This window comes from Gavia stellata, chromosome 1, assembly GCF_030936135.1.
Source record: "Gavia stellata isolate bGavSte3 chromosome 1, bGavSte3.hap2, whole genome shotgun sequence".
NCBI lineage: Eukaryota > Metazoa > Chordata > Aves > Gaviiformes > Gaviidae > Gavia > Gavia stellata.
The window spans coordinates 29,933,444-29,958,322 of NC_082594.1; the positions used below are offsets into that span (position 1 = coordinate 29,933,444).

Consider the following 24,879-nt stretch of genomic DNA (forward strand, 5'->3'; position numbering starts at 1 on the left):
TCTGAGGCTTCTGAAAGTGATCTTGAAGTATACCCGCTGTACAAATAGCTGATAATCTACTAGTAAGACAGAATTGCTACCACTGCAAAACTGCATTATCTATTGAATAATCAACTGCATCAAGGGAATATATAAAAATCTTATGGACAGCAAACCAGAGACGAGTTAGCAACTTTCTTTGTGCCTGAAGCCTGGCTTGTCAGATATCTTAATCCTGTACAGAATTCTAGTATGTTCTTCAGCTCTTCCTCATTCAGCCTGAAATCACAGAAGTTTCTCTGAACCTTAAGTGGTTCCTATTCATGGGGTCAGTTTCTGTTCTAAAACAGCCATAACAAATAAACTTAAATATGGTTTCAAAGCTGGTTTTATCATGCAGGTTCAGTCACTTAGATAACACCATGATGCAGTTCAGAGGTGTTGTGCTTTTCAGTCTGGCCCCAGGATCATGAGGCTCTTGTGGCATATCCTGTGAGAAGTCAGATTTATCAAAGCTAATGTGGTAGAACCCAACTGCCCTTTTTGCTCTTTTTCCCCCCAGCATATTCTTCCTTGTGTTCTGATAGATCACGAAGTTTCATAGTGTGTTAGTGCTAAATGCTAATTAAGCGATATGCAGCATAGCTTCATCTGGGAAGGCTTCCATTTAAAGCCATTTCGCTTCTCATCAAGTATTAGGAAAGAATTTACTAGGCTACTGAAGCAGAAAGCTTATTCATTCCTGAGTACTATAGTGTGTACGTATATATGCATGGTTATGGTGCATGTCTATACACATCTGAAAAAATCTTAAGGACGAAGTAGTTTTTGTGAAGGGTTCTGTTGCCAATTATGAATTCACTAAAATACTACTATGATGCCAGTGTATTCAACTGTTTTTGTGACTTGGGAAACAATTGTGTGGGTGCATAAAATACAATTGATTCTATAGGTCTTCACAACTGTATTGCTTGGTTCTGCAGGGATAATAGAAAATAGTCAAAGTTGCTGAAAATGCGAGTGGGACAAGTAAGAAGTTGCACAAGATGCTACAGTTCCTATATAGCTGACTATCAGAGCATAAAAGCAGCTGTTAAATACATCTGTGTATTTGACTGATAGTGTTCTGCCTTGAGCAATGAAGGGGAAAGTCTCTAATAAATGTTAAATTTAATGTTTTAGACATTTCATCATTTAGCTAAAGTGTAACTGAAGTTCCTAAGGTACAAAAAGTAAGTGAAAACTATGATGGAGTTGGACCATCTGTTTTAGTTTGTTGAAATTCAAGCTCAGTGTTTTGGCATTTTTTAAGCTGTTATCAGTTGAAAAAAAATAACTTTAAAGCTAATAATTTTGCTGTCATTCCAACTTTTAGATTTCATTTTTAGCTATTGTTTTTGAACAATGGTTGCTCACAGATTCTTATGAGCATTTATGAAAATCTTGACCTTTTAAATTCTAAAAAACCTGTTTGAATCGAAAAAACTGATAGTGCACTTTTGTATTTCCTGGTCAGATGACTATATTTACTGGCAGTTAGGGCTGATACTTCTGAAAATAAAAAGGCTCTGCTGAGATAATATAATGTATGATGGATGTGCAATACAACTTCTGTTAAATTTTGTGATTTACTGAAATGAAAGGGTACTTCTTAAACATTTGATCATGATCTGAAAATTAGTTTTTTCCAGTGATTAGTAATGTGTTCTGTTAAAAATATGTACTTTATTTCAGTTTACATTCATTTTCAACTTCTAGCCTTTCTTGGCTGTGAAGCTTTTGTACTACTAAATACTTCTTTTTATAGTAGTTGCTTGTTGAACATGTCATTTTTAGCCTCTGACTTGGCAGTTTTTTGGTCATGTTTCTATCTTGGCTATTTCTTAAGTTTTTCAACACTTCTGACACTGAAATTAATATTTAAATGTGTGCATTGAGATAACAGTAGTCTTAAATCAGTTTTCTCTTACTGCATGTATAATATTGTGTACTTGCACATCTGAAGGTAACAATAGCTCTTGAATTACTTCACCTGTACACTTTGAAGAAGAAAAAAAATCCATGAACATATTAATCAGTCATGCTGAATCTGGTTACTATGCTTACTTGCCTATGAAAAAGAATTCTTAGTTTTGAGAGTCTTAACCAGGCAATAATGTGGCTTGATAATTTGATACACTTGTGGCTCGATCTGAGGCTCCCTCTGAGAGTGTCACACAAGCTGGGGTGGGCTGGCTGTGCCTCTTACTGTGACTCTGTGTGAGTGGTGTGGAGCTCAGTGGTGCTCACAGCTCTGTATTTGTTTTGTGTTATCTGAGCAGAGAACTACTTCAGCTGGAGGCTGAAGAAATGGCAACCGACATAACGGAGTTGCTTTGCGATTTGGAACAAATTGTTGTGAAGCTGTCAAATTGTTCAAAAGAATGCATGTTGTGTAACAAATAAGTTAGTTTTAAGGCTTTGAATCTCTTGCTTATTCCATTTTAGCCCAGCAAGCTTGCAAGATTGCCCTGGTATTGATGCTGATTTTTAAATAACTTTCTTCCAAAAAACAGTGTGTGGGTTTTTTGTTTCCTTGGTGCATATCTGCCCTTGAAAATGCAGATTGTAGGTGAATGAAAAAACCCACTTGTACCACATTACAATACTTAATGGCTGATCATCCTGTTCAACCACCAAAACCTTAGGTGCTTCTTTCTTAGTACTTTTTTCACCATTGCTAGGAAAACTTCAGAGGGAAAAGCGTATTATTGAAAAGAATTTGCAGTCAGATGACTTTGTTACTTGGATTGAAAAGGATACCAAATGAGCTAATTGGCCTACGTGACGTAATTAGCTGAAGTCCCTGTGGGAGCTAGTTGCCACTGAATTTTCAGCTAGAAAAATAAGTAATATATAGTTTTTCCAAAGGATTTGTTTATAAGCGAATCTATTTAAAAATAAGAGTTTAGAATAGAACTTGAAAATACTTTTCAATTTACTGTAGCCTGAGTAGTAAATTGGAACTCAAATTGCCACAGTTTAAATATAGCAGTTGAGTTTCTAGACTCTAAAATGTTTATCCACTACCAGTGGTTATAATCTGTCTGAAAACAGATAAGATAAGAACACAAGTGTTTCTGCTTGTATGCTTGTTAGAACAGGCCTATATAATGCTAACTTAAATTGTGAGTGATGCCCTTATGTTTCCCAAGGTATTGCTACTGAGGCTGAGTTGATCTTTGCCCTACTTACTTTAAGAACTCAAGGTTTCACACTTTCTATCTTTGACTTGCCTGTGTGGGAATGTAAGATGATACTAAAATTAGCTGCTGGATTATTTTTGCTTTTGAAATGAACAAAACCTCATGGTGATTAGTTAGTTGTCACAGTAAGTTGTAAACAGGCTTATTATTTACACATTGGTATGCTGAGCTAATTTCCAGTGCATTTCAGCATACCTGTAAGATGCCAAAGAGCTGGTAATGTATGCTCTGTCACTCACCGTTTCACTGTGTAACTAAAATAATTGAGTTGTGCTGAATTGATTTAATATGCATTCACAGTCAATGGTGTTGCTACATATTTTGAAGAATATGATATTTCTAAAATGTGTAAATCTGTAGTGTTTTATTTTAATAGTATATTTCTAAAGGAAGAGCAATAGAAAATAATTTGATTAGCTTGAAGTGAAGTTCTAAAATGGTAATTGACAAAACTGCTGCAGTTTATTTTAAAAAATTGGTAAGTGTAAGTCTTCTGGAATTTAATTTTGCCAAATGTCCTAAAGCATCTCTGAGTTTTGAGATCTTGTACAAATAAGAGGATGGTTTTTTTTTTTTTTTGGAATACCTGGTTTTGTATGCCTTCATATAGCTAAGGTGAGGAGTAGGGACAGAAGAGTCAGTGGTGTTCTTTAAGAATTAATAACATGGAAGGTTTTAGTCAAAAATAGTAACTCTCAATAATAGACATTTTGTCTGAAATTCTTCCTTGTTATATTCTAATTATGTTTCTGCTCCTTTAGGTGGAACGTAGATACTCATTTCATGTTTCTAAATTGCATGGAGCTGTGAATCTAAGTGCAGCTAAGTGAACTCAGCTCTGTTCACTTGTCTTTAAATAATTCAGTGGTGAATTGTGTACTCTGTGACTTGATTTCATAAATTCTTTCTAGAAAGGGTAATATTTATAGCTGTATTGATGAGTTGATGAACTCAACATTACTGTATTTTCACATCTAGCTAGTGAAGAGGAGATTTCAAGGGATAACTTTCCCTTATTACTTAAACAGGTGTGAAGTATTCTGCAACGGTGCACTGCTAGTGTTTCCACAGTTATCCTGTAGATGATACATGTGGAAATGTGAGTTACTTTGTCTTTGGGGTCAGAGATTCTCAAATCAGTTGTTTCTGTGGCTACAAATGAATGTTGTTCTTGTTCTGGTAAAAAGAGATTCTTGCTTTTGTAAATATGTTGCTATATGGGTTGATTCTTGACTTAGTATTATCAGTGATCATCCATTGTACAGGTAAAATGCTTGTGAAATTCTAAAAGATAGACCGAAGATGAAGGAATTTCTTCCTCAGACATTTTTCCTGAGAGGGCTCAAGCTTAGAATCTCTTGTTTCCTTCCTTATAATTTCATAATCATTCTGAGCCCAAAGTGTTTAAATTTAAGGCTTAAATTTTAGATGGGTAAAGTTGAGAAAGACTGTAGTTGAGTTACACAAATGTGTTTAAGATAATGAGGATATCTGGATAATAGGGGTTGTCAGAGACTAAGTTTTTAATACTTATATTTCAAATTGGACCAGAATATTGACCTAGAGAGCATTGCTTATGACATTCTAAATCTAATATGTTGTTGGTTTTGACAGTTTTCAATTTATTTTTACAATCATTTATTAGCAATAGGGTTAAAGTATTTTTATGTTCAGTATTCATGAGAACAATATCCTTTTCCTCTAGTTAGAAATCCTGCTTTCAATATTATTTCAGTGCAACGTAATTAGCTTCCAGCTGATGTTTTGCAGTTGTGGTGAGCTACTAGTTGGCAGAATAACATACCATAACTGTTCTTCAGAATTGAGTAAGGCTAAGTATTCTTAGGAAACTATTTTAATTAAAATTGAGTGTATTTTGAGAGTCCTTAAATTCTTTTGAGTAATAGTTTAAATTGGATTATGAGCTAGTTTAGCTTTTGTGGGAGAGATTGATCTTCACTGTTTAAATTTATTTTTGCATATTTTTTGTCTATAGTAATGGTATTCTATTTTAAAAGAAAATTTTAGAATTTTCACTAAGGTTTGAGAAAACATTGAACAAATAACTTTTTAATTTTTCTGTTGGCATATAGTAAATTGATCACTGTAAATGTGGTGTTGCCACTTCAAACTGGACACCTTTCACCAAATATATTTCAAATTGTTAGGTGGTGTTTCTGTTCTAAGCACACGATCAGTAGATAATCCTTTATATTAAATGGGTTCTAAAAAATGGATTTAAAAGGTCTTTTTCTTAAAATCCTATTAGTTCTTTCTCCATATTTTTAAAGGAAATTATAAGCATTCATGAGAGTTTTTATAAGCAGAACTAGGTTGTGGGTCTAGTTGTATTTTTTCTTTATTGCTTTCTGAAGAAGAAAAGAGAGGCCTTAACCTTGGCAATAGAAGGAGAGTGGGATCTGCTGAACAAAAGCTTGAGGTGGCTTTTTTTCACTCTGTCTTTAACCCTAGCTAGAGTGGAATGTGCTACTTGGGCTTGGAGTTGACATGTCCATGGATTACTTTGGGATTCTCTTTCTCAGGAGGGACAGAAGGCTCCTAGCATACTGGCAGTAGGAAAAGGAAGTGCCAATAGCAAAACAAGTTTTTTTGTTACAGCTAAACTAGTTGAATGTCTTGGTGGGATCACAGAATGTCTTACCTTGTATATGTTTCTATATTAAATGATTCATACAGAAAGTTTATCTATTTTTCAAGTATTTGTTTCTGAAGTAAGTCTTGCATGCATGGTTGAACTGCCTTGGTCAAAACGTAACTCGTACTATTCTTGTCAGTTTTCCGTAATACATAGAGTATTAGTTCTTAACCCAGGGATCGTGATCAGGAGGTACTATGCAAATGCATTAGTTCATCACACAGTAATTAAATCACGCATAAAATAAATTCTGGAGTAGGGGGAATTGGAAGTATCTCTGGTTTGAAGAGAGAGTTGCTCCTCTAAACAGCTGCTAGTTTGTCAGAATAGTACAGTTCACATTGTTCTTGAAGTCCTGTGTTAACCATTTTTGCCATGTTTTTGTATGCATTTATTGAATACAGATATATTAAGTGTGTAGCTTTACATGGCCTATCTGCAAAAACACTCAAAAATCCACAGCACTGTACTATATAGTACACGAGAATAAATACCTCAGACCTCATTGTGTTGTCGGTAGATATCAGTGGCTATTTAATGACTGAACAGAAGCTTACGAATTTGTTACAGCATTTTAAATGAAATTGCTTTTTTTTCCCTTAGGGACGAAACCCCTTTTTTCTGGAGCCAGCAATAATTATAACAGTTACTGATGGAAGTAAATTAACTACTACCAGTGGGATACAGGAAGAGGTAAGATCTGACCTCTGTTTACAATGATGTGTACTAAATGTTATGTTAGAATACTGTTCACAGTAGGAGCATAAATGACTCTTCAAAAGTGTGCTCATTAATAACTTAAACTTGCATGCTTTTTCCTTTTAATTTGAGGTAATTTTATGCAATAGTACTACAAAAGTCTGAATAGATCTTTTTCCTTATCACATGTGACAGAAGCATATAGTACAACTGTTGGTCTGTTTAGTAGACTCAGTTTGCTATTTCTATCCAGGGAGTTCATGGCTTTTCAGATATGTTAGCAGAAGAAATTGATTTCTGTAAAACGTGTATGTGTTTAACTGGTCTAGATACAAATTCTTTATGTATACACCCAAATTAATGTAGTGATGTGACCAGTAGGGATTATGTGAAATACGTACTTCTTTCATACTGGGCTCTTAAAGTGATTATAATCAAATCAGTAGTGTCCTTATAATCCAAGATAAGAGCTGAAGAAATGTATTTAAAATTAAATCTGTAGAGCAGTTTAAAACACCAGCTCTTAGTATACTGGTGTACCTGCTCAGACATCTGGCAAACTCAGAGCTATAGCAAATGCTGAGGCACTGAACTCTCTTAACTTACTGGCTGCTTTGAATTCTTTCCTTAAAAAGATGGAAGAGGTCACTAGGGATAGGGTTGGTCTGACCCGCTCAGTGCCCATTCCCTGCAGTAGTAGAAAAAACAACAACGATGACAAGAAATTCCTAAACTCATTCCCTTTTCAGGGAAAAGATTAATATCCAAAGGTCTCTCCTAAAGCTTCAGGGGAGGATTCAGACTTTTCCATGTGGTACACCACATTTGACTACACAGATTAACTTGTCATATGTCGTTATTCATTAGGTACTTCAATTTCTCCTGACACTATTATATCACATTCTTACAGCACTTACGGAAGCTGTTTGTATGGAAAGTGGTATTTGAGTGTTTTTGTAATTTATCTGACTTAGAGGAAGAAAGTTGAATGACCTCATAATTCTATGTGGACTACTAACAAATAGCCAGTAACTGAAAGGGAATGCCTGGATACGTAATACTAAGTAGGTTATCTGTATAAAACCTCACTTTCATCATGTTTTTTTACCCCATAAGCTATTTTCAGCTTAATCCAGTGATAGATCTGGTGTGGTCCAAAATACTGAGTAGAATAGCAGCCTCATATTTACAGTGATTGTCAGTGAGCAAGTGTTAATTAAACAGAGAGTAGTGTGACACTTTTAGAGCCTTCTACAACATCTAGTGCTGTTAGCAGCAGAATACTGTTTTGTGTTCTTTAAGAGCTAATTGGGTAATCACTTAGCTGTGTAAGTCCCTTCTTGAGGAGAAACAACTTCTCTGCTGTCAGATGACTAACTTGTAAAATCTGACTTTGACATCCTGGAGTGAGGGACACCAAGATGCTCAGGGGGTGAAGCAAATGACGTCTGGGTAGAGGGTGAGAACTGGGTTTGTTCAGCCTTTAGAAGAGAAGCCTGTGGGGGGTGTCTTACCACCATCTGCAACAACTCAATGGGGGAGGGAGCCTGGCTTTTCTTGGAGGTGCACAGGGCCGAGATGAGAGGCAACAGCTGCAAATTGTACCTTGGGAAATTCTGATTCGATATCAAGAAAAATTTTAACTGTGTGGGCGATTGAACGCTGGCATAGGTTGGTTTTCCAGTAGTTGTGAGATATCCATTATTGCAGATGCTCAAAACGGAGCTGGACAAGGCCCTGAGCAATCAGAAGGCTCTGGATTGTATAACCTTCACATGTCCCTTCTAATGTACACAGTTCTATGATTCTACATTACATTTCCTTTCATCTTGTTCATTTATCCAAAATGATTTAGGTAAGAAAGCTCTCTTGGCTGTCATGAGCTCTTTTTCTTACAGCAAGAGTTAGGATTTTTTTATAGCCAGCAAGTTTTTTGTGTTCCTTTTCCTTCAAATGTGGGTACAACTTTTTCACCTTAGTTTTCACAAAAGGACATGTTCTTACAGTCAGGCAACCATTTGGTCACACATTCGCATCTTTAAATTGTTGTAACTTATGTTGAGAAAATGGGGTTTCTGGTGGCCTTTAATCTACTAAATTTAGGCTTGGCTTATGAGTGGTGCTGACTGGTAAGTGTGTGCTATGCCCAGAGTTTTAGTGTCATGATTGTGACATTGGGACAAATTTGACACTTAAGTGATTTGATGGTTGTTAAACTACATTGTAGAGATGCAGAATCTGCTCTACTAATGGTAGTGACTCATGATTTCTTGGTAAATGAGCAAATTTAAAGGCATTGCCTTCTGGAGGAACTCAAAGTGGCCACTGCTCTTACTTCCTGCAAGACAAAATGCAAGTTTCTTCGAGTGCTTTTCCATGTGTATTTACAGGGTATATATTTCACACCAGAAATGGACGTGATATTTTTTTTTTGTCTCTTTTGCCATAGCTGTACTGGTAGGAACATCCTTAACACCATCAAAGAGCAGGAGAACAAAGCGTCCAAGGGTGCTTCTGTCTTTCAGGGATGATCTTTTGCTTTTCTCAACTTGTGTCCTATTGATCAGAATTTTTCTTAGTGTATCTTGAGCATTCCTTACAGTTATGTCTCAAGTTGGACAGGCAGAAATGAAGCAGAATTAATACAGTAACAGCACCCTGAACATGGAAGTCTGTTGTTGCTCTTCTGTTCAATAACAAAGCTTTTTGGCCACTTTCAAATGTCTTTTCTGTTCTTTGGTTTTGACTTTAGAGAGAGGCTTTTCAGAGTTGGTGTTGGAAGTGATCATATCCCACTGGCTATGACAACAGTGTTTTTAATTCCTATGCAAAGTTCTTATCATGGACTAAGGCAGTACATTTTTAGTTCTTTTGAAACTTTCATACAAGAGAACCGACAGAATGTTGTTTTTGGAAAGCCTGTGAAGCCAGCATGGAACCTGGAGGCAAGTTTTCTCAAAGCTTTGTCATTCAGATGAACATTTGCATTCTTACCAGTGAAATCAGCTTTATCACTATGGGAACACTGTCATTTGCCCTAGTGTGAAGCAGTCAAGCTTAAACCCTGTTTCAGAGCTCTTACTGAATTCTTCAGATGTCCTGTTCCTTTGTGGAATTTAATATGGGTTTTGTAGATAAAGAGCCTTACCCATTCAGCACTACCTTGTTTCTGATGGATGTGGTTCCTCAAACTGAAGACAGAAATGATGCAGTTTATGCAATTATCATCTTCACCAGCACAAGTTTATAGGATTTTCAGTCCTGTCCCTTCTGGCACTGACTTCTAATGCACCAGTGCTGAAGTACTGAAGAGTGTCAGCATCATTTCTATGTTCAGCATGGCGTGTTGACCAGATTCTTTCCTGGATTCACTTGTCCCAGTCACAACTTGAGGAAGGGATGGGCTCATACTGTTGGAATACCGTCATTAATTATTGGACTCATGCTATGGATTCCTCTTGGGGTGGCTTTCACTTCTGGCCTGATCCCTCAGATTTGGTCTTAGCCCTTTCCTGATCTTTCCTTTAACAAGCGTTTAATTGCTTGAGGGAATTTCTCTTATTCCTCTTTATATTATGAAATAAAATGTCATACTTCTCCAGTTTTGCAGCTTCTGGGCTATCTTCCCTTGTCTTCCTTCTACATACCTTCTGTTGTAAGAGAAAGCATTAAACTCCTGTTTGCAAGACTGACGCTGGGCTATTGACCAACTGATACATTCTGATGAATGATTATGCAAACAAAAAGCATGAGCAATGCTGCTTGGCTTCTGTATGTTGTCATTCTTCTGATCTTCTAGTTATTAGAGACTCACAGGAGGAATCAGTGATTTTTTTGACTCCTCATCCCAGAACTGTTTGGCATTGTCACATTGATCCTTCCCAGGGTTGATCATCTTGCAACCCTGCTATAATAACTGTAACAAGTGGCAAGGTCCTGCTTACTTTCAGGAGTAATCAGGAACTGTAAATGCTCCATAATATTTTTAATCGTGGTTCCTCCAGCTAAAAATCTTGATTTTTTTAAACAAACTGCAAGAAACCGTGGTTCCTCCAGCTAAAAATCTTGATTTTTTTTTTTTAAACAAACTGCAAGAAATATGGGGCAGATCTTATTAGATGTATGTTCCTGTCCTTCCTTATCCATGTTATTCCTGTTAGCAGCAGTTGCCAGGATCACAGCATTTGGCACTGAGCCCCAGAACTCTTGACGTTTGAATTCTGTGTAACTATCAGCTCAGTGTGCACTTATGGTTAATGCTAGCATCGAATGGCCAAGTATATAATGTCGTTGACATGGTGTGTCAGTTGACCTGGTGTCTCTCTGTGATCTTGTTATTTCCTATGGAAGAACGATTTGTGGCTTTCTGTCTCTGTGTTATAACTGCATATGATTGGTTGGAAGAAGATAGGAAAACATAACGCTGTTGTTAACTCTAAGTAGACTTTTTCAGTCTATAAAGGGCTTGTTTTCTCAGCTCAGCTTGAATCTTGTTGCCCATCCTTAGTCCTTCAGTCCTCTAAGGATGAAATGCTGCATTTGTTTGGAATGTTAGATGTGTCTTGTCTTTTTATGGGTACCGGAAAAGCCTGCAAGGAAGGTTACTTGCAGATAGATTTTTTTTTTTAAAGATTTTTTTTTTAGCTACAAAAAGACAAAGAAGTTAACTGTCTCTGTATGGATATTTTTATTGAGTACCTAATCGTGTAACAACCTTTTATGAGATTTCTCAACATGGAGCTGCCTGTAATTACCTGGGTACTAAGGCTTAAGCAGTGCTAGTGCTGTCCATTGTCATGTATGAGCCTGTATATGCAGTCATTGCCAGAAGAGCATTACACTCTTTCACCAACTACCATGTCACTGCAGAGTTCTCTAATGCTGATCTAGCTTTTATTCAGCTTAGGGTCTCTAGGATCCTCTGATGTTTTTTGAGGATTTCAGACTGTGCTGCTTCTTATGATTGCATAAATGTATGTAGAAACAAGGACTCAGAATAAACAAAAGACCTGCTCACCTATAACAGGGTTCTTTAAGATCTCTTCAGTAACAGGTTGTCCTCCAACCCCTCTCAGTTCGTGAACATTTTAGTGGGTTTAAAGGCAAGGAAGAGGGGCATAAGGCACACACTGCTCTGTTATTGTAGCATTATGGCATTTGGGAAAGGTAGGGTTTGTGTATGCTCCTACAAACTAGTGTTGAGACAAAACAGCTGGTTTTTAGTACTAAGCTGGGAGGACAGTTGTGTGTGATTATATATAGACAACATGTTGAAGACCGTTGCTGGTAAATAACTTCCCTTTAAATTGTTCAGTCTATCTTTTTCTTGACAACCAATATGAAGGACAAAGAGGAAAAGATGTGCATGCCTTTATATTGAAATATGTGTGGGGAAAGAGAAATGAAATGCAAGATGTACATTTCTAGGCCCATCTTATTTTCTGCTAGGTATGCAGTTGCTATGGTAATACAATATCAGTTTAAAAAAAAAGAGTAACTGGAGGTGAGAAGACCAAGTTACTGTCTGTGGAGAATGAGGCCTGGTTTGAATCTGTAACTTCTCCAGTAACATGGATGTTAAATTTAACCAGAATTAAACTGTGAGAAAGAAAGTGAGGACATTTGACTTGATGCTGATGGCTTTGCATGTCGTCTTACAGTTTGAAAATGTTTCTGGTAGTTATATGTATATAATGCAATGGCCTGCTCCTGAGTACTGTTTGGTTTTGGGATTCTCTCAATATAACCATCTGAGTCAAAGAAAGGTTTTGTAGTTTGAGATAAACTGGTAGCATAGAGCTGGTGCAGGGTCTGGTGGATACTTATGTATAAATATATGTATATAAAAAACCCTAATGTATATATGCTGCCTGAAGAAAAACAGTGCTATTACAGAGGTATGTTTTGCAAATGAAATGTACCCTTCAGAGCTAGTAAATCTTCTGTTCGATCAGATCTAAGTAGGAAAGTTTGGTGAACAGCATTTCTTAAAAATAGTCCCAAGTGAGGACAAGGCAGTGCTTGCAACTGAGTCCTCTTACAGTCAAGATTCTAGGCTGTTTACTAAGAATGTGGCTATTCTTTTAACTGAGTTTCCTTTGCCAGGCAGGCATTGCTGGCTCTTTGGGTGAAAAGGGAAAAGACATGCATGTGAATCAGTAATAAACCAGGTACATAGCTGAATGCCCTTTGACCAATTTCACGTGAAACATTTGGGGAAAATAGTGCTCTTCTCGCATGTGCTCTCTGCTTGCATCAGCAAAAGCAGAAATACAGGAGGAAGCATCAGGTGCGCTGAAAAGTCCAAAGTGTTCTGATTCTTGCTCATATGTTATGAGAGTGTGTTTGTTGTGTTTGTTCCTGGCTTTGAGATTGTATCAATAAATTTATTATTTTTCAAACATGAAGACCTGTGTTTTTCCCAATATGAGATGCTTGCAATTATGTGAATAGAAATAGCTGAGGTTTCCAGTTTGAAAATAAGGTTTAATGCTTTCAAGTTCATATCTTAAAAACAAGCAAACAAAAAACCTTTTCAACAGCTTGTTGCAAACTCCTTAACTAACCACTATGAACTAAAAATGAAGCCAATTTTTCATGGGTTCTTTTGTGGACTTCCATCAAGCTTTGGAGAACATACTGGTAGTTTCCTTTGCTAACATAGAGTTGAGACTGAGAATTGGGATTTTTTGAATGCTGCATGAGAAGGAAAGTGTTTGAGAAACTGTTGAGTTTGCTTCAGCTTTTGGGCTTAACTCTTGTATTTGGCTAGGTAATGGAACTGTTAGCACCACTTGAGTCATTGCTTTGGGGATTTCTGTTCCCCCCCCCCCCTTTATGGCTGCAGTGCTCCAGATGAAATGAGAATTTTTCTTGTACTGACAGTGGTATCATCAGCTAGGGATCTTACCAAATTTTTCTGAAACTTGTAAATACTTGTTGTAAGTCTGCTCTATCTGTTCAGGGCTTCCGTAGTTGAATATTTCGACAAGCTTTCTTTTTCCCACTAATCTCTGTGTTGAGGTATCTTGATGCAAAAAGAGAGGCTGGAGTCTTTTGAATGCCTGGTGCTGTCCCTTAGAAGCTAAAGCATTGATATTTTTTTTTTCCTTGTTTCAGTTAACTAGTTATAAAACTACTGCTAACCCTGGGAATTTCAGATGTTCTGTTAGTCTCTCTGGCTGTTGCTTTTAGTGGTTAATAAATAATATTCTGAGCATTGCTGTATCTTTAGTGCAGCATGCTTGAAGCCTGAAACTTGAATCTCTTTATTGTCTCTTCTGGGAATTAAAGCAAAAAGAAATGCTCCCATGTATTGTATTCCCTGGATGGTATCTTCAATATTTTGAACTAAAACTTTTGTGTAGTTCTTCCCAGACAGAGGCAATACAATGGCACATGGCAAGCAGTTCTTCCTTGTATGGGTAGCTGTGGCTATTGTTATCTATTACCTAAAAGTGAGAACTCATTTTGCTTTTAAGTGTTGATTTTAATATTAATCTCTGCTTTTCACTTAAATCACAGTCATGAGTTTAGTTGTGGGATATACCCAAGTTACGTAAAATCTCTGCCTTCTGATTCTATAACATAAACACCACATTAGTTCACTTGTTGAAGCTGAGTTATTTGGAGTGGGTCAACCTGGCAGCTAGGTATTTTTGAGCAACTATACCCAAGTTATATTTCTTCTGCAGGAGTCTTAGATTAACATTACCTTTTCATTCAGTTGTGCTTTTTATCTTGAAGAATGGAGAAAAGACTGAGCTGAGAATGGGCCTGTTCTGAAAAAAATTGTTTGAACAAAAGAACACTGCAATGAGCAGTTCTTAGTGCTGAAATTCTAAAGAAAATACTCTATTGATTCTGAAGTTTAGATCAGTTTTAAAAATTGGTTGTCCCACTTGGTTTGTAACTCTCAACTTTGTGCATCATGTTGCCTTGAAATGTTTGAAGTGTTGATTAAATGATGGGTGTCTTGCCTTGTAATGTACAGTACCTGAATCAAATTATAAATGCCAGTGGAGAGGTTATAAATGTGTTTATATAGAGTGAATTGCCGTCACTATGTAACCTGAATTTTTATTTTTTTAAAAAGCAGTATGTTGACAGATTTAAATACCTTTTCAGCTCCATTTACCTCTCAATTCTCCTCTACCTGGAAGTGAGTTGACTAAGGAACCCTTTCGATGGGATCAGAGGCTATTTGCTTTGGTTCTCCGTTTGCCCGGTATTACAGCACCAGAATCAGAACAGATGACAGGGGTACCTGTGGATGACTCTGCAATCACACCTATGTGCGAAGTCACAGGAGGTGAATGCCCTGGTTTCCTTTGACAAGTCACTACTTTTGAAAATGAAAATTAATTCTGTTGTTCTATTGATCCATGTCCATGTTTTGGAATAAGTATTTCTAAGTTCTTACATTACTTGTAAAAACTCAGAACTCTGATATAATAAAACTAAAGACACTTATTGCATTGAAGCTACAGACAGTTTAATGTGCAAAATTGATACTTTTCTCTCCATCATAACTCATATTCTTAATGTCTTAGAAATTATATTCCAGATCAAAGTCAGGCATTAATTTTATAATTTGTTTGTAAAAGTTTTTGATTACATCACATATTAAAAACATAATGATACTTCTGACACATTGGAGGGGATGTGACAGAAAGCAAGCAAAGGGATTTAAAAAGCATTTCAAAAGGATTTGATTCCACTGCTTTCTGACTAATGTAGGCTATACTAACCGTGCTTTGACTGAAATTCATGGACAGTTAAGTGTTGATGTCTGTCACAAGGGGGAGCCCATTTTCCATGAATGCAACTAAGAATTTGAGTTAAAGTCATTAAGGGGCTAAAACCCAAACATTTCCAATGAGGTGCATGTAACACTGTCACTGCTTCACTAGGCTGCCTTGCTGCTTAAACAAAGAGGGAGTGTTCAGGAGAAGCTTTAAATCAGTGATCCATACATAAATCAATGTGTGTGGTGGGTGAACAGTTTTGAATGATCCAAGTTAAAATAAGGGCAGGAACACTGAACAACCTTAACCTTGACTGTTTTATTCTAGGTCGATCATATTGTGTGTGCTCTCCAAGAATGCTGAATCAGTGTCTTGAGTCATTGGTGCAAAAAGTGCAAAGTGGAGTGGTAATAAATTTTGAAAAAGCTGGACCGGATCCCTCACCAATTGATGGTACTTGAATTTTTTTACACTGTGAAATCAAGTGGCAGGGATGACTATCAACATAATTTAGTCAACTTAATGTAATAGTTGCCAAAACAAAAGGAAAAATGTTGCAATTTAAAAGACATTACTACAAAAAGGACCTGCTACTTCTGAAATTCTGTTGTACTTTTTCAAAATACTGGCTATAGCTGCTAGACAGTGTGTTTAAAAAAAAAAAAACAACAAAAAAACAAACCCACAAAACAACCCCCAACAAACCCCCCCAAAAAACCACCTTCTACATTTGGTCATATTGCTCAGGTAGTCTTAAATGCAGTTATTCATGTTAAGCATAGTTAAATGGATTAATGAGTTTTAAGCAGTAGTTTTCAATGAGCTAGAAATGTAAATAGCTTGATATGGAAATACTGTGGGTTTATACACTTACCCTTTTTTGTTTAATGTACTGAAGTGGCTGCATTAAGAGTTAAAATAGCAAATATGGCTGTGCAGCCTTAACTTCTCATTCTAAATGGCTTAGCTAGGTCCCTCTTAGGATGTTACTGGGAAGTGTTTGTGGGGTTTTTTAAATCCTGCTTTGCTGCAATAAAAAGTTAGTCCAGGAGTATTAGTCGTGCGTATGGATTTTTTTTATGCATGGAGATTTGAAGGTTATCTGGTAATAACAATGAGAGGAGAAAGAAACTGATTATTATGAAGGGCTCCAGATAATTAGCTTTCTCAGCTCTGATCCTGTAAACATTCAGTGCTTATTTGGTTTCTCATAGTTTCTGGGTTTTTGCAGAAATGCTTACTGAGACCTATCTGCTATTCTTAGAAATAATATTAACTGCAGGAAGAGCTTCCCTGGGGTTATAGTTCTTAAACTCTTCACTGTTGTTGTTTAATACTCTTTTTGAGTTGTAACACTATTTTGACTCATAAAGCCTTTTTCTTCTGTAGATGGGCAGGTGGATATATCTAGACCCTTTGGACCCCAACCTTGGCACAGCTGTCACAAACTTATTTATGTCAGACCAAACCCTAAAACTGGGGTTCCTATAGGTCATTGGCCTGTTCCTGAATCCTTTTGGCCAGATCAAAATTCTCCAACGCTGGTACGTACTGAAGTTAGATAAAGCAAAGGGTTTGTTTATGGGGGAATATTCCAGGATTTCCTATTCGCTGATTTTTAAATCTTGAGATATGTTAGAGCAACCGTAAAAGCAGTGTAACCCAAGAAGGAATGGCACATGTAAACCTGTGTTACAGTTGTTTCAGATAAATTACTGATGAGCAAATAATACTATGGGGTTTGCTTTTTAGTAACTTTGAAGCATTAAGAAACTGCCTGTAACAGGTTTATTTGTCGACCTAGTACATGCATGTAGTGTTTCTGTTTGAACTCTGTTAAAATATCAAACCAGAAATAAAGTGGCACTTTTATAATGGACTATCAAATTCTATTGCCTCGCAGATGGTATTAATAGAAGATAGTATGATGTTCCCAATTTTGAATCCTTGTGATAGTTCTGTCTTCATTCTAGCAGGTGAATGTAATTTTATCTGCTGTTGTTCAGTGTAGCCATATCTTCAATTTATCCCAAGTAGAGATAGCTTGTTTTTTTTAAATAGTCCCCACAGAATTAATTTTATTTGTTCTTTTTCATAAAATAATGTATGCCACTGCCTTTTGTTGGGTCTAAGAACTCATCATTAGTATAGTATAATGCATTTTTGTATTTCTGCTAATCTTTGAGAATCATTAAAGTAGAAATAATGCAGTTCTATAATTTTTCCCTGCATTTCATTGTGATTTTTGTTGAATTTTTGTGGTTTTTTTGATCTGAAACTAGCGTGCTGACTAGCAGACTCATTGAACTTTTCATAAATTCTATCTCCTTTGTTTGAAAAATATATAAAGTCCTTTGAAATACAGGTTGTTGAGGAGTGATACAAGTATGAAATTTTAGTCATATTTACAGGTTTGATATTGCTGGTGTCTGTGGCCACATTCATTGAAGGACGTGGATGCCCTTCTGAACTACAAAGCCCAGCTAGCATGTATGAATAAAAGTAAATCTTCTATAGTAATTTAAAAAACAAAATGTCATTGTGTACTGGATATTAAAAAGCTTCTCTGTAAGAAAACTGTCCTGTGTACTCCTTGTAATCACTCTCCGTGGCATATCTGCCTTCATTCACTGTATGGAGTCAGTACGGTTTGTCTGCTACTGCAAATCTTCATTGAGATTGCTATAATAGATCTTGCCAAGTGAAGAGTTGTTGAACTAAATGTGCTAAAAGCATGAGGTTGACTTACCCAAATGGCGAGAAGATGAGAAAAAAATTCTTCTCTCAGTTGTAGCATGTATAACTCTCATAACTATATATAGCACTGGATTATTGCACATGCAGCTAAATTCCTTTTGACGTCAATTGGAATTCCGCATTGAACTTGCCTTATGCAATATTGGGGAGCTAAGTTTGCCGATAGTGTTTCAAGACTTGTATTTCCTTACTGTTCTGAAAATATAGTGTTAAAACTTAGCATATGTTGTAACTCTTGTCTGCTTAAGAGTCCATAGTTAGGTATTTTTCTTTTCCTCCCTGTTACCTGATCCACAGTGGAGTTGTCTCAAACAGTCCTACCCCAAGAACTGTTTCGTGTACTGTAGGTAGTGATACTATCAAGGCTTTCTTAAATGTATATGAAAGTCTGCTAATAATTATGGTGGCAGATGAACATGTAAATGGCTGCTCTCACTGCTCTGAGGTAAAAATAGTTCTGCTGTCCAGCCAAGGATCATTGGACTTCTCAAGTCTTAGCATTCAACTTCTTTTGCAGCCTTTTTATTCCTAGTATAACTGCTTCATGGCTTGATCAAAAACTCCACCACAACTATTTATTGGAGGCATCTTCTTTGAAGAGAATTGCAGTTCCTTCAGTTGATTTGGCCTCCTGTTTTGTGTGCACTTGGACAGTACACCTTCCTCAGAGTGGAGACACTCAAGGCAAGATACCAGCTCTGTGGGCAGATAACATTTGGGTGGCTCATCCTAAAAGGAAGAGGCTAGAGCTTATAGATGTAGAAAAATTACTTTCAAGGTGAGGTGGTAGGAAGGTCCAAGAAACCCTGTGTTTCCCTAGTTCATCTTACGTATTTATTAGTTACCTTCTTGTAAAGAGAGTAAATGGAAGGAGGCTTCCCGCTTGAGCTCTTACCCAGACTCTAGTGGCCTTGGAGGAGGCTCAGGGTAAGTATAAGAGCTTAGGTTCCTCTCCTGAAAACCCGTCAGTGGAAGGTGTACATCTCCAATTTTCATGACACACAAAAAATCAGCTTTCCCTGGCAGCAAAAGAAATTTCAAATATGTTGTTAACTTATACTTGAAACTCAAGGCACAAAGGCCTTTTCCCTGTGATTAATGAAAAGATTAAAATTCAAACACTTAAACTGCTTGAATTGAAATAATTTTTCACAGGCCTAGTTAAAATGTGAGTTTTCCTAAAGCTTGGGTTTTTTTCCTGAATTCATGCTGCTCTTGGTCTTTATAATTCAGTTTGAATTTTGTAACGGTTAAATTTGCTAAGAAGGAAAAGTGCTGGAGGAAGTCAGCAAATGAAAAAGTATAGCGCCTGCTGCTGTAGGGAATAAAAGAGTAGCACTGAAGATTTTTTTTTTTGTCCCCACTGGGGTTTACTTCCATTTGCAAAGTTTTTGTGTATATGCAAGAAGTTTTACTTGCAATAATGTTCTAGACTTACTAGGTAAAATAATTGACATTTATTTAGAAAATAAGATTCTTTCAGATTTTAATACAGTGCTAATATCATCAATTAATTGCTTAGGACTCATTAAGAATAAATATGAACCCTGTATTGAATAGGTTCCTTAAATATGTCTGTTTTCAAAGAACCTGTATTACTTTAGTTGTCATAGCGCAATTGCATTATAATCGTGCAGGCTTGTTAACAGTGGAATGCTTATGTTTAGCCACCTCGCACATCTCATCCTGTGGTGAAATTTTCCTGTACTGACTGTGAACCGATGGTCATTGACAAACTGCCTTTTGACAAATACGAGTTAGAACCTTCACCACTGACCCAGTTTATCCTGGAAAGAAAATCCCCTCAGACCTGCTGGCAGGCAAGTAGAGTGCATGCTGAATTGAAGTTATTTATAGAATGCTGTTGTACACTTTATTCTATACTCAAAATAGGATGTAAAATTTCAGCACACAGTATTTTGGATTTACATACAATATAATGTGTTTTATTGCAGGTATATGTAAGCAATAGTGCAAAATACAGTGAACTCGGTCATCCTTTTGGTTACTTGAAAGCTAGTACAGCGCTGAATTGTGTGAATTTATTTGTGATGCCTTACAATTATCCAGTCCTCCTTCCACTGCTAGGTAAATACCACTTCATAAAAATGTTCTTCAGTGGTAGGCAATTGAAAAATTGATCTCACCTAAATAGATTACTGCAATTAATGCTAGTATTAATCACACACCTGTAGAAAGGAGACAGAATGTTGAGCAATGTGTTTGTCATCAGTAACTTGTTTCACTTGTCACCAATTGGCTGACCTTCATGACTCAAACTCAATGTGTAAGGTGATTTACTTAATCATAATTCTTTCACATACATTTTGGTCTCATTTCTGTCATTATTGTAGCAGCCATTTTTCCCAATCTGTTGTCTCAATTACCAATTCAATTTGATAAATAATTTATAAGGTTCCATCTTTTGGCTGCAGCATTAATCTTGGGTGTGTGTATATTTAGTTTAGTGTATATATGTTAAAATACATATATTAATTTAAGGATTGAGGAATTGGCATTTCTTTGAGAGTTTCTTTTATTAGAAAAAAAGATGCAATGCTGTCTAGACATGCCTTTCATTTTGTCTCTTTTCTTTTTATAACTATTAGATGACTTGTTTAAAGTACACAAGGCAAAGCCTACGTTGAAATGGCGACAGTCATTTGAAAGCTATTTGAAGACAATGCCTCCTTATTATCTTGGGGTAAGATGTCTTCCTGTGTTAAAATTGCTATTTTATTATGTAACTATAGTTATCTTTCCATTATAGGTGTATTCCCTGTTTCAAGTAGAATATGTATTAATTTCAGAGAGAATAGCTAAATTTCATGCTTAATGATACTTACTGTTTTCACTGGAGTCCTGTGGAAGGCGTGAGACCCAAATGTTATGAAAATTTCATCAGCTGTGACTTGTCTATAGATGATATCTCTGTTAATAATTGATTCTGTGTGAATGGAACAATGCTTTAAAACAACAACAAAAACTGCTGCCCTGGAAGTCTTTGTTTTTCTTCTTTTCTAACTTTGAGGATCTCAGTTTCTATTTGAAATGGATACAGTTAGTTGAAGTATGTATACAGTACTTACAAAGATAAATATGACTATACATTATATTCCATGTTTCAGCCTTTGAAGAAAGCTGTGAGAATGATGGGAGCACCAAACCTTATAGCTGACAATGTGGAATATGGACTTAGTTACAGTGTCATTTCATATCTGAAAAAGTTGAGTCAGCAGGTAATGTTGAAGCAAAAGAGCAGTAAAAAGTTATTCTAATATCAGGATAATCTTAAAATACTCAAGTTCAATGGCTTTGAAGGAAGAAAGAGCAGAAAGATCAAGTTAATACCTTCCCATAAGCAATAAGCAAAAAAGCATTTTGGTTTTCTGAATTGAAGGAAAACTTAACATTTAAATATAGACTGGACTATAGAGATAGATATGGAGGTACAAATTGAGATTTTTTGTGTGTGTGTGTTTAAGGAGCATTTTTACTTGTACAGACAGTAAGGTACTTTTGCCCAAAAGAAAACATGTTGTCTTACCTTAGATATTGAAGAAGTTCTAGCATTTTTTCAGAAAATTGAGATTTGTACTTTGTGCATCTGAATAAGAAAGTGTCCTTTCTTTGGCTTGTGAAGTGAAATGCAAAGTGTTCAGTAGATACAAAGTAAACTGACATAATTCAGAATCTGAAATAAGTTTATGGACATAGAAGTGGCAAGTGACCATTTGAAATTGTTGACTGTGTTCTGAAGAGTGCCCGTATCTTTGATTAGTCTCCTGCACCAGCTAAAGCATTTCTGCCCTGCTACCTTCACTTTTATTTCATTGAACTGTGCATGTTAAACTTTCTTGTTCAAGAAAATAAAATAATGCAGTAGGCTTGAAACTTCAAGAAACAGTAGTGCCAAGTACTTGTAACTTAGCTACTGACTTCTTACAGACCAGCTTTCTCTTAAAACATTTATGTAAATGATTATTTGAGGAAGCAAACCTCTTGAAGTTTACAGTATATCCTATTAAATCATAGTTATATTGGTCAGCATTCTGTGAACTGATCTCTCAACCTAGACGTTTTAGACTCCTAAAATGTAATGACATGCACTGCAAGTTGTACTTAAAGCTTTTCTAACTTTTGAAAGGCACTGCCAGTAGAGACTCAGTATTCTTAATAAATACGTATTCAAATTTTGAGTAGTCTATAAATTTATGTGAAACTGCAAAACCAACATTGGCAGGTGTATTACTAAATTACTTTTGGCTCTTTGTTCAACTGTATTCTGCCAAAAAGCTGGCATTTATGAACATGTTTAATTTTGGTACAAATCTAACATAATATTGGGAGTTAGGTCTGTCTAGCCAAACAGAATTGGGTATTATCATGTATTTCATATTTATAAACGTTATGACTATTTAAAAAATTGATAGCACTGTGTGACTGATCACAACTATAGTTGTGGGAGAATCGGTCTTTTGAGAGTTACAGTGTTTAGCTGTTATCATGGAAAACAGTCTATGTGAGTACAGATAGATTTGCAGCAAGTTACTAGTTAAATTATGGCATTTTATGAAAATAAAAGCATTGCATGCATATTGGTGCTTAGATACCACAAAGGGCAGCAGAGGAGAAATATGCAGAAGACCTAGGCACAAACTGTTCACTATATTTAAAATTGTAGTAAGCGTTAAGTTGTTATGTATTAAGCACTCCTTAAGCACTCATCCTGGTTATGGTCGTCATAGTGTATTAGCACATTGTTGAATCTTCTAGGTACGAATTTAAAATGAATAAGTCTGACTAATCCTTTTAAGAGCATATTGTCAATTTTATTTATTTATTTATTTCAAATTAAGGCCAAAATAGAGTCCGATAGAGTCATTGGCTCTGTAGGCAAAAAGGTAGCGCAAGAGACTGGAATTAAGGTCAGAAGCAGATCACACAACCTGTCTATGGCACATAGGAACGATTTTCAACATCTGCTACAGGGGATTACTGGGGAAATTCCTCATAGACCTCTAGACCTCAATATGAAGGAGTATGCTGGGTTCCAAATAGCTTTGCTGAATAAGGTAAGCACCACTGTGTGTAATGTTGTTATTTTCAATATACTTCCATTGAAATGCTAGATATTGTTTCATACATGATATTAATTGGAACTTTATTTACTGGAACCATAGGATTTGAAACCTCAGACTTTTAGAAATGCTTATGACATACCCCGAAGGAATCTTTTGGATCAGTTAACACGAATGAGATCTAATTTACTGAAGAGTACTCGCAAGTTCCTCAAAGGACAAGATGAAGGTTAGATAACAGTTTATTTTTTGTCTACCCGTGATATGATTAGTACTAAAAAAATGAAGACTGTAACAAATAAGATAGTTCTTTAAAACTTAGTGGATGTCTGATACTGCCATTAAACTGCTTGTTATTTTAGATTTTTTTTCCTTAAATAACTTATTGGAAGAAAAAATGGTGAGGATAGAGAAGATTGCAGATTCACTGCTCTGTCCTTTAGTCTGTACGAGGGGACATGGGCTTTTACATAAGATTCTTTGTTCGCTGTTTTTTCCCAACTTTCATGATGTATCTGAGAAAAAATCACAGGGCAGTTCTGAACATTATGATCTCTCTCCATAAAGTGGATTATGAGCAGTGGAACAGTAAGCTTGCTTACTGAGTGCTGCCAGTGTGATTCTTTTGCCCTTTAGGCCAACAGCAAATAGTTCAGTAGTCTGCTAATTTATTCCTTTACCTTTCTACAGTGTCTTCTGGCACTGCTTTATGGCAACTAACAGAAGATGATGAAATAAGTGGAGAAAATGAGAAGGGCAATGCAAGTGAAAGTGTATGTTACATTAGTCCTGCCACTACTTAGGTCAGATTAACATCTGTGATCAAGTGATAATGTAATGTGAAATGCAGAGAAGTTGCTCTTTGGGGAGGGGGTTAAACCACATAAAAACTAACATTAGGTTTTTTCTGCTATTTCGGCTAGCTTACGTTTTGCTTGATCAAAGGCTTGGCAACTTTAACTATATCCATAACAAGTTTAGAATCGGGTCCTATGGATTTTAAGAATTTGTTGATTCCAGTGATCAAAAATCACCGTTGCTTTGGGAAAATGCTAGTCTCAACAACTACATTTTGGGTGGCTAAAACTGGGTAGAGTTATGTCAAAGCTGTATGCAGTGTGACATTACTACTGTGCATTAACGTATCTTTTGTTTGTAGTAATGTTTTAGTTATAATTTGTTCCCAGTCTCCGGTTTTTCACCCATCTACCCTATTGAAATGTTACGGAACACATTGGAAAACTAATGTCCATGCATGACAATTATTGCTTATTTCCCTGTCATAATAATAAATACACAGGACACATACTGATTAATTTAAGCAAGTTTCCTGCACTTAAAACATGATGTTATAAATACCAGTTAGGCAAGAATAATGGTGAGTTTTGCACATCTATTTTGTTAATGCATTTGATAAAAGACTGAAAACTGGAGGTGTGAAGTGGATATAGACTAAATTCTCATAAGGTGAGCAGTATCATATATTAATAAACCCTTCTGTTATGATAGATCAAGTTCACAGCGTACCTATAGCACAAATGGGAAACTACCAGGAGTATCTAAAACAAATACCTTCTCCGCTTCGAGAGCTTGATCCTGATCAACCACGAAGGCTTCATACGTTTGGCAATCCATTCAAATTGGACAAAAAGGTGACTTTTCTGTAAAGCTTTTTTAAAAATGTGCCATTGTGAGTGAGTGCGCTGCTGACTAGA

At 36.2% G+C, this 24,879-nt stretch overlaps 1 protein-coding gene across 3 annotated transcripts in view; it reads left to right on the plus strand.

Moving 5' to 3' along the window:
- INTS6 (integrator complex subunit 6) overlaps positions 1 to 24,879 on the plus strand; it is a 46,558-nt gene that overhangs the window by 13,803 nt on the left and 7,876 nt on the right. For all 3 annotated transcript variants that reach the window (XM_059831662.1, XM_059831740.1, XM_059831816.1), the window contains exons 4-14: positions 6,484 to 6,573; positions 14,707 to 14,890; positions 15,654 to 15,779; positions 16,716 to 16,870; positions 19,751 to 19,903; positions 20,039 to 20,171; positions 20,693 to 20,787; positions 21,212 to 21,322; positions 22,943 to 23,158; positions 23,267 to 23,393; positions 24,674 to 24,816. In XM_059831662.1, coding sequence (XP_059687645.1) covers positions 6,484 to 6,573; positions 14,707 to 14,890; positions 15,654 to 15,779; positions 16,716 to 16,870; positions 19,751 to 19,903; positions 20,039 to 20,171; positions 20,693 to 20,787; positions 21,212 to 21,322; positions 22,943 to 23,158; positions 23,267 to 23,393; positions 24,674 to 24,816 — 1,533 coding nt within the window. The remainder of the gene's footprint in view (positions 1 to 6,483; positions 6,574 to 14,706; positions 14,891 to 15,653; positions 15,780 to 16,715; positions 16,871 to 19,750; positions 19,904 to 20,038; positions 20,172 to 20,692; positions 20,788 to 21,211; positions 21,323 to 22,942; positions 23,159 to 23,266; positions 23,394 to 24,673; positions 24,817 to 24,879) is intronic.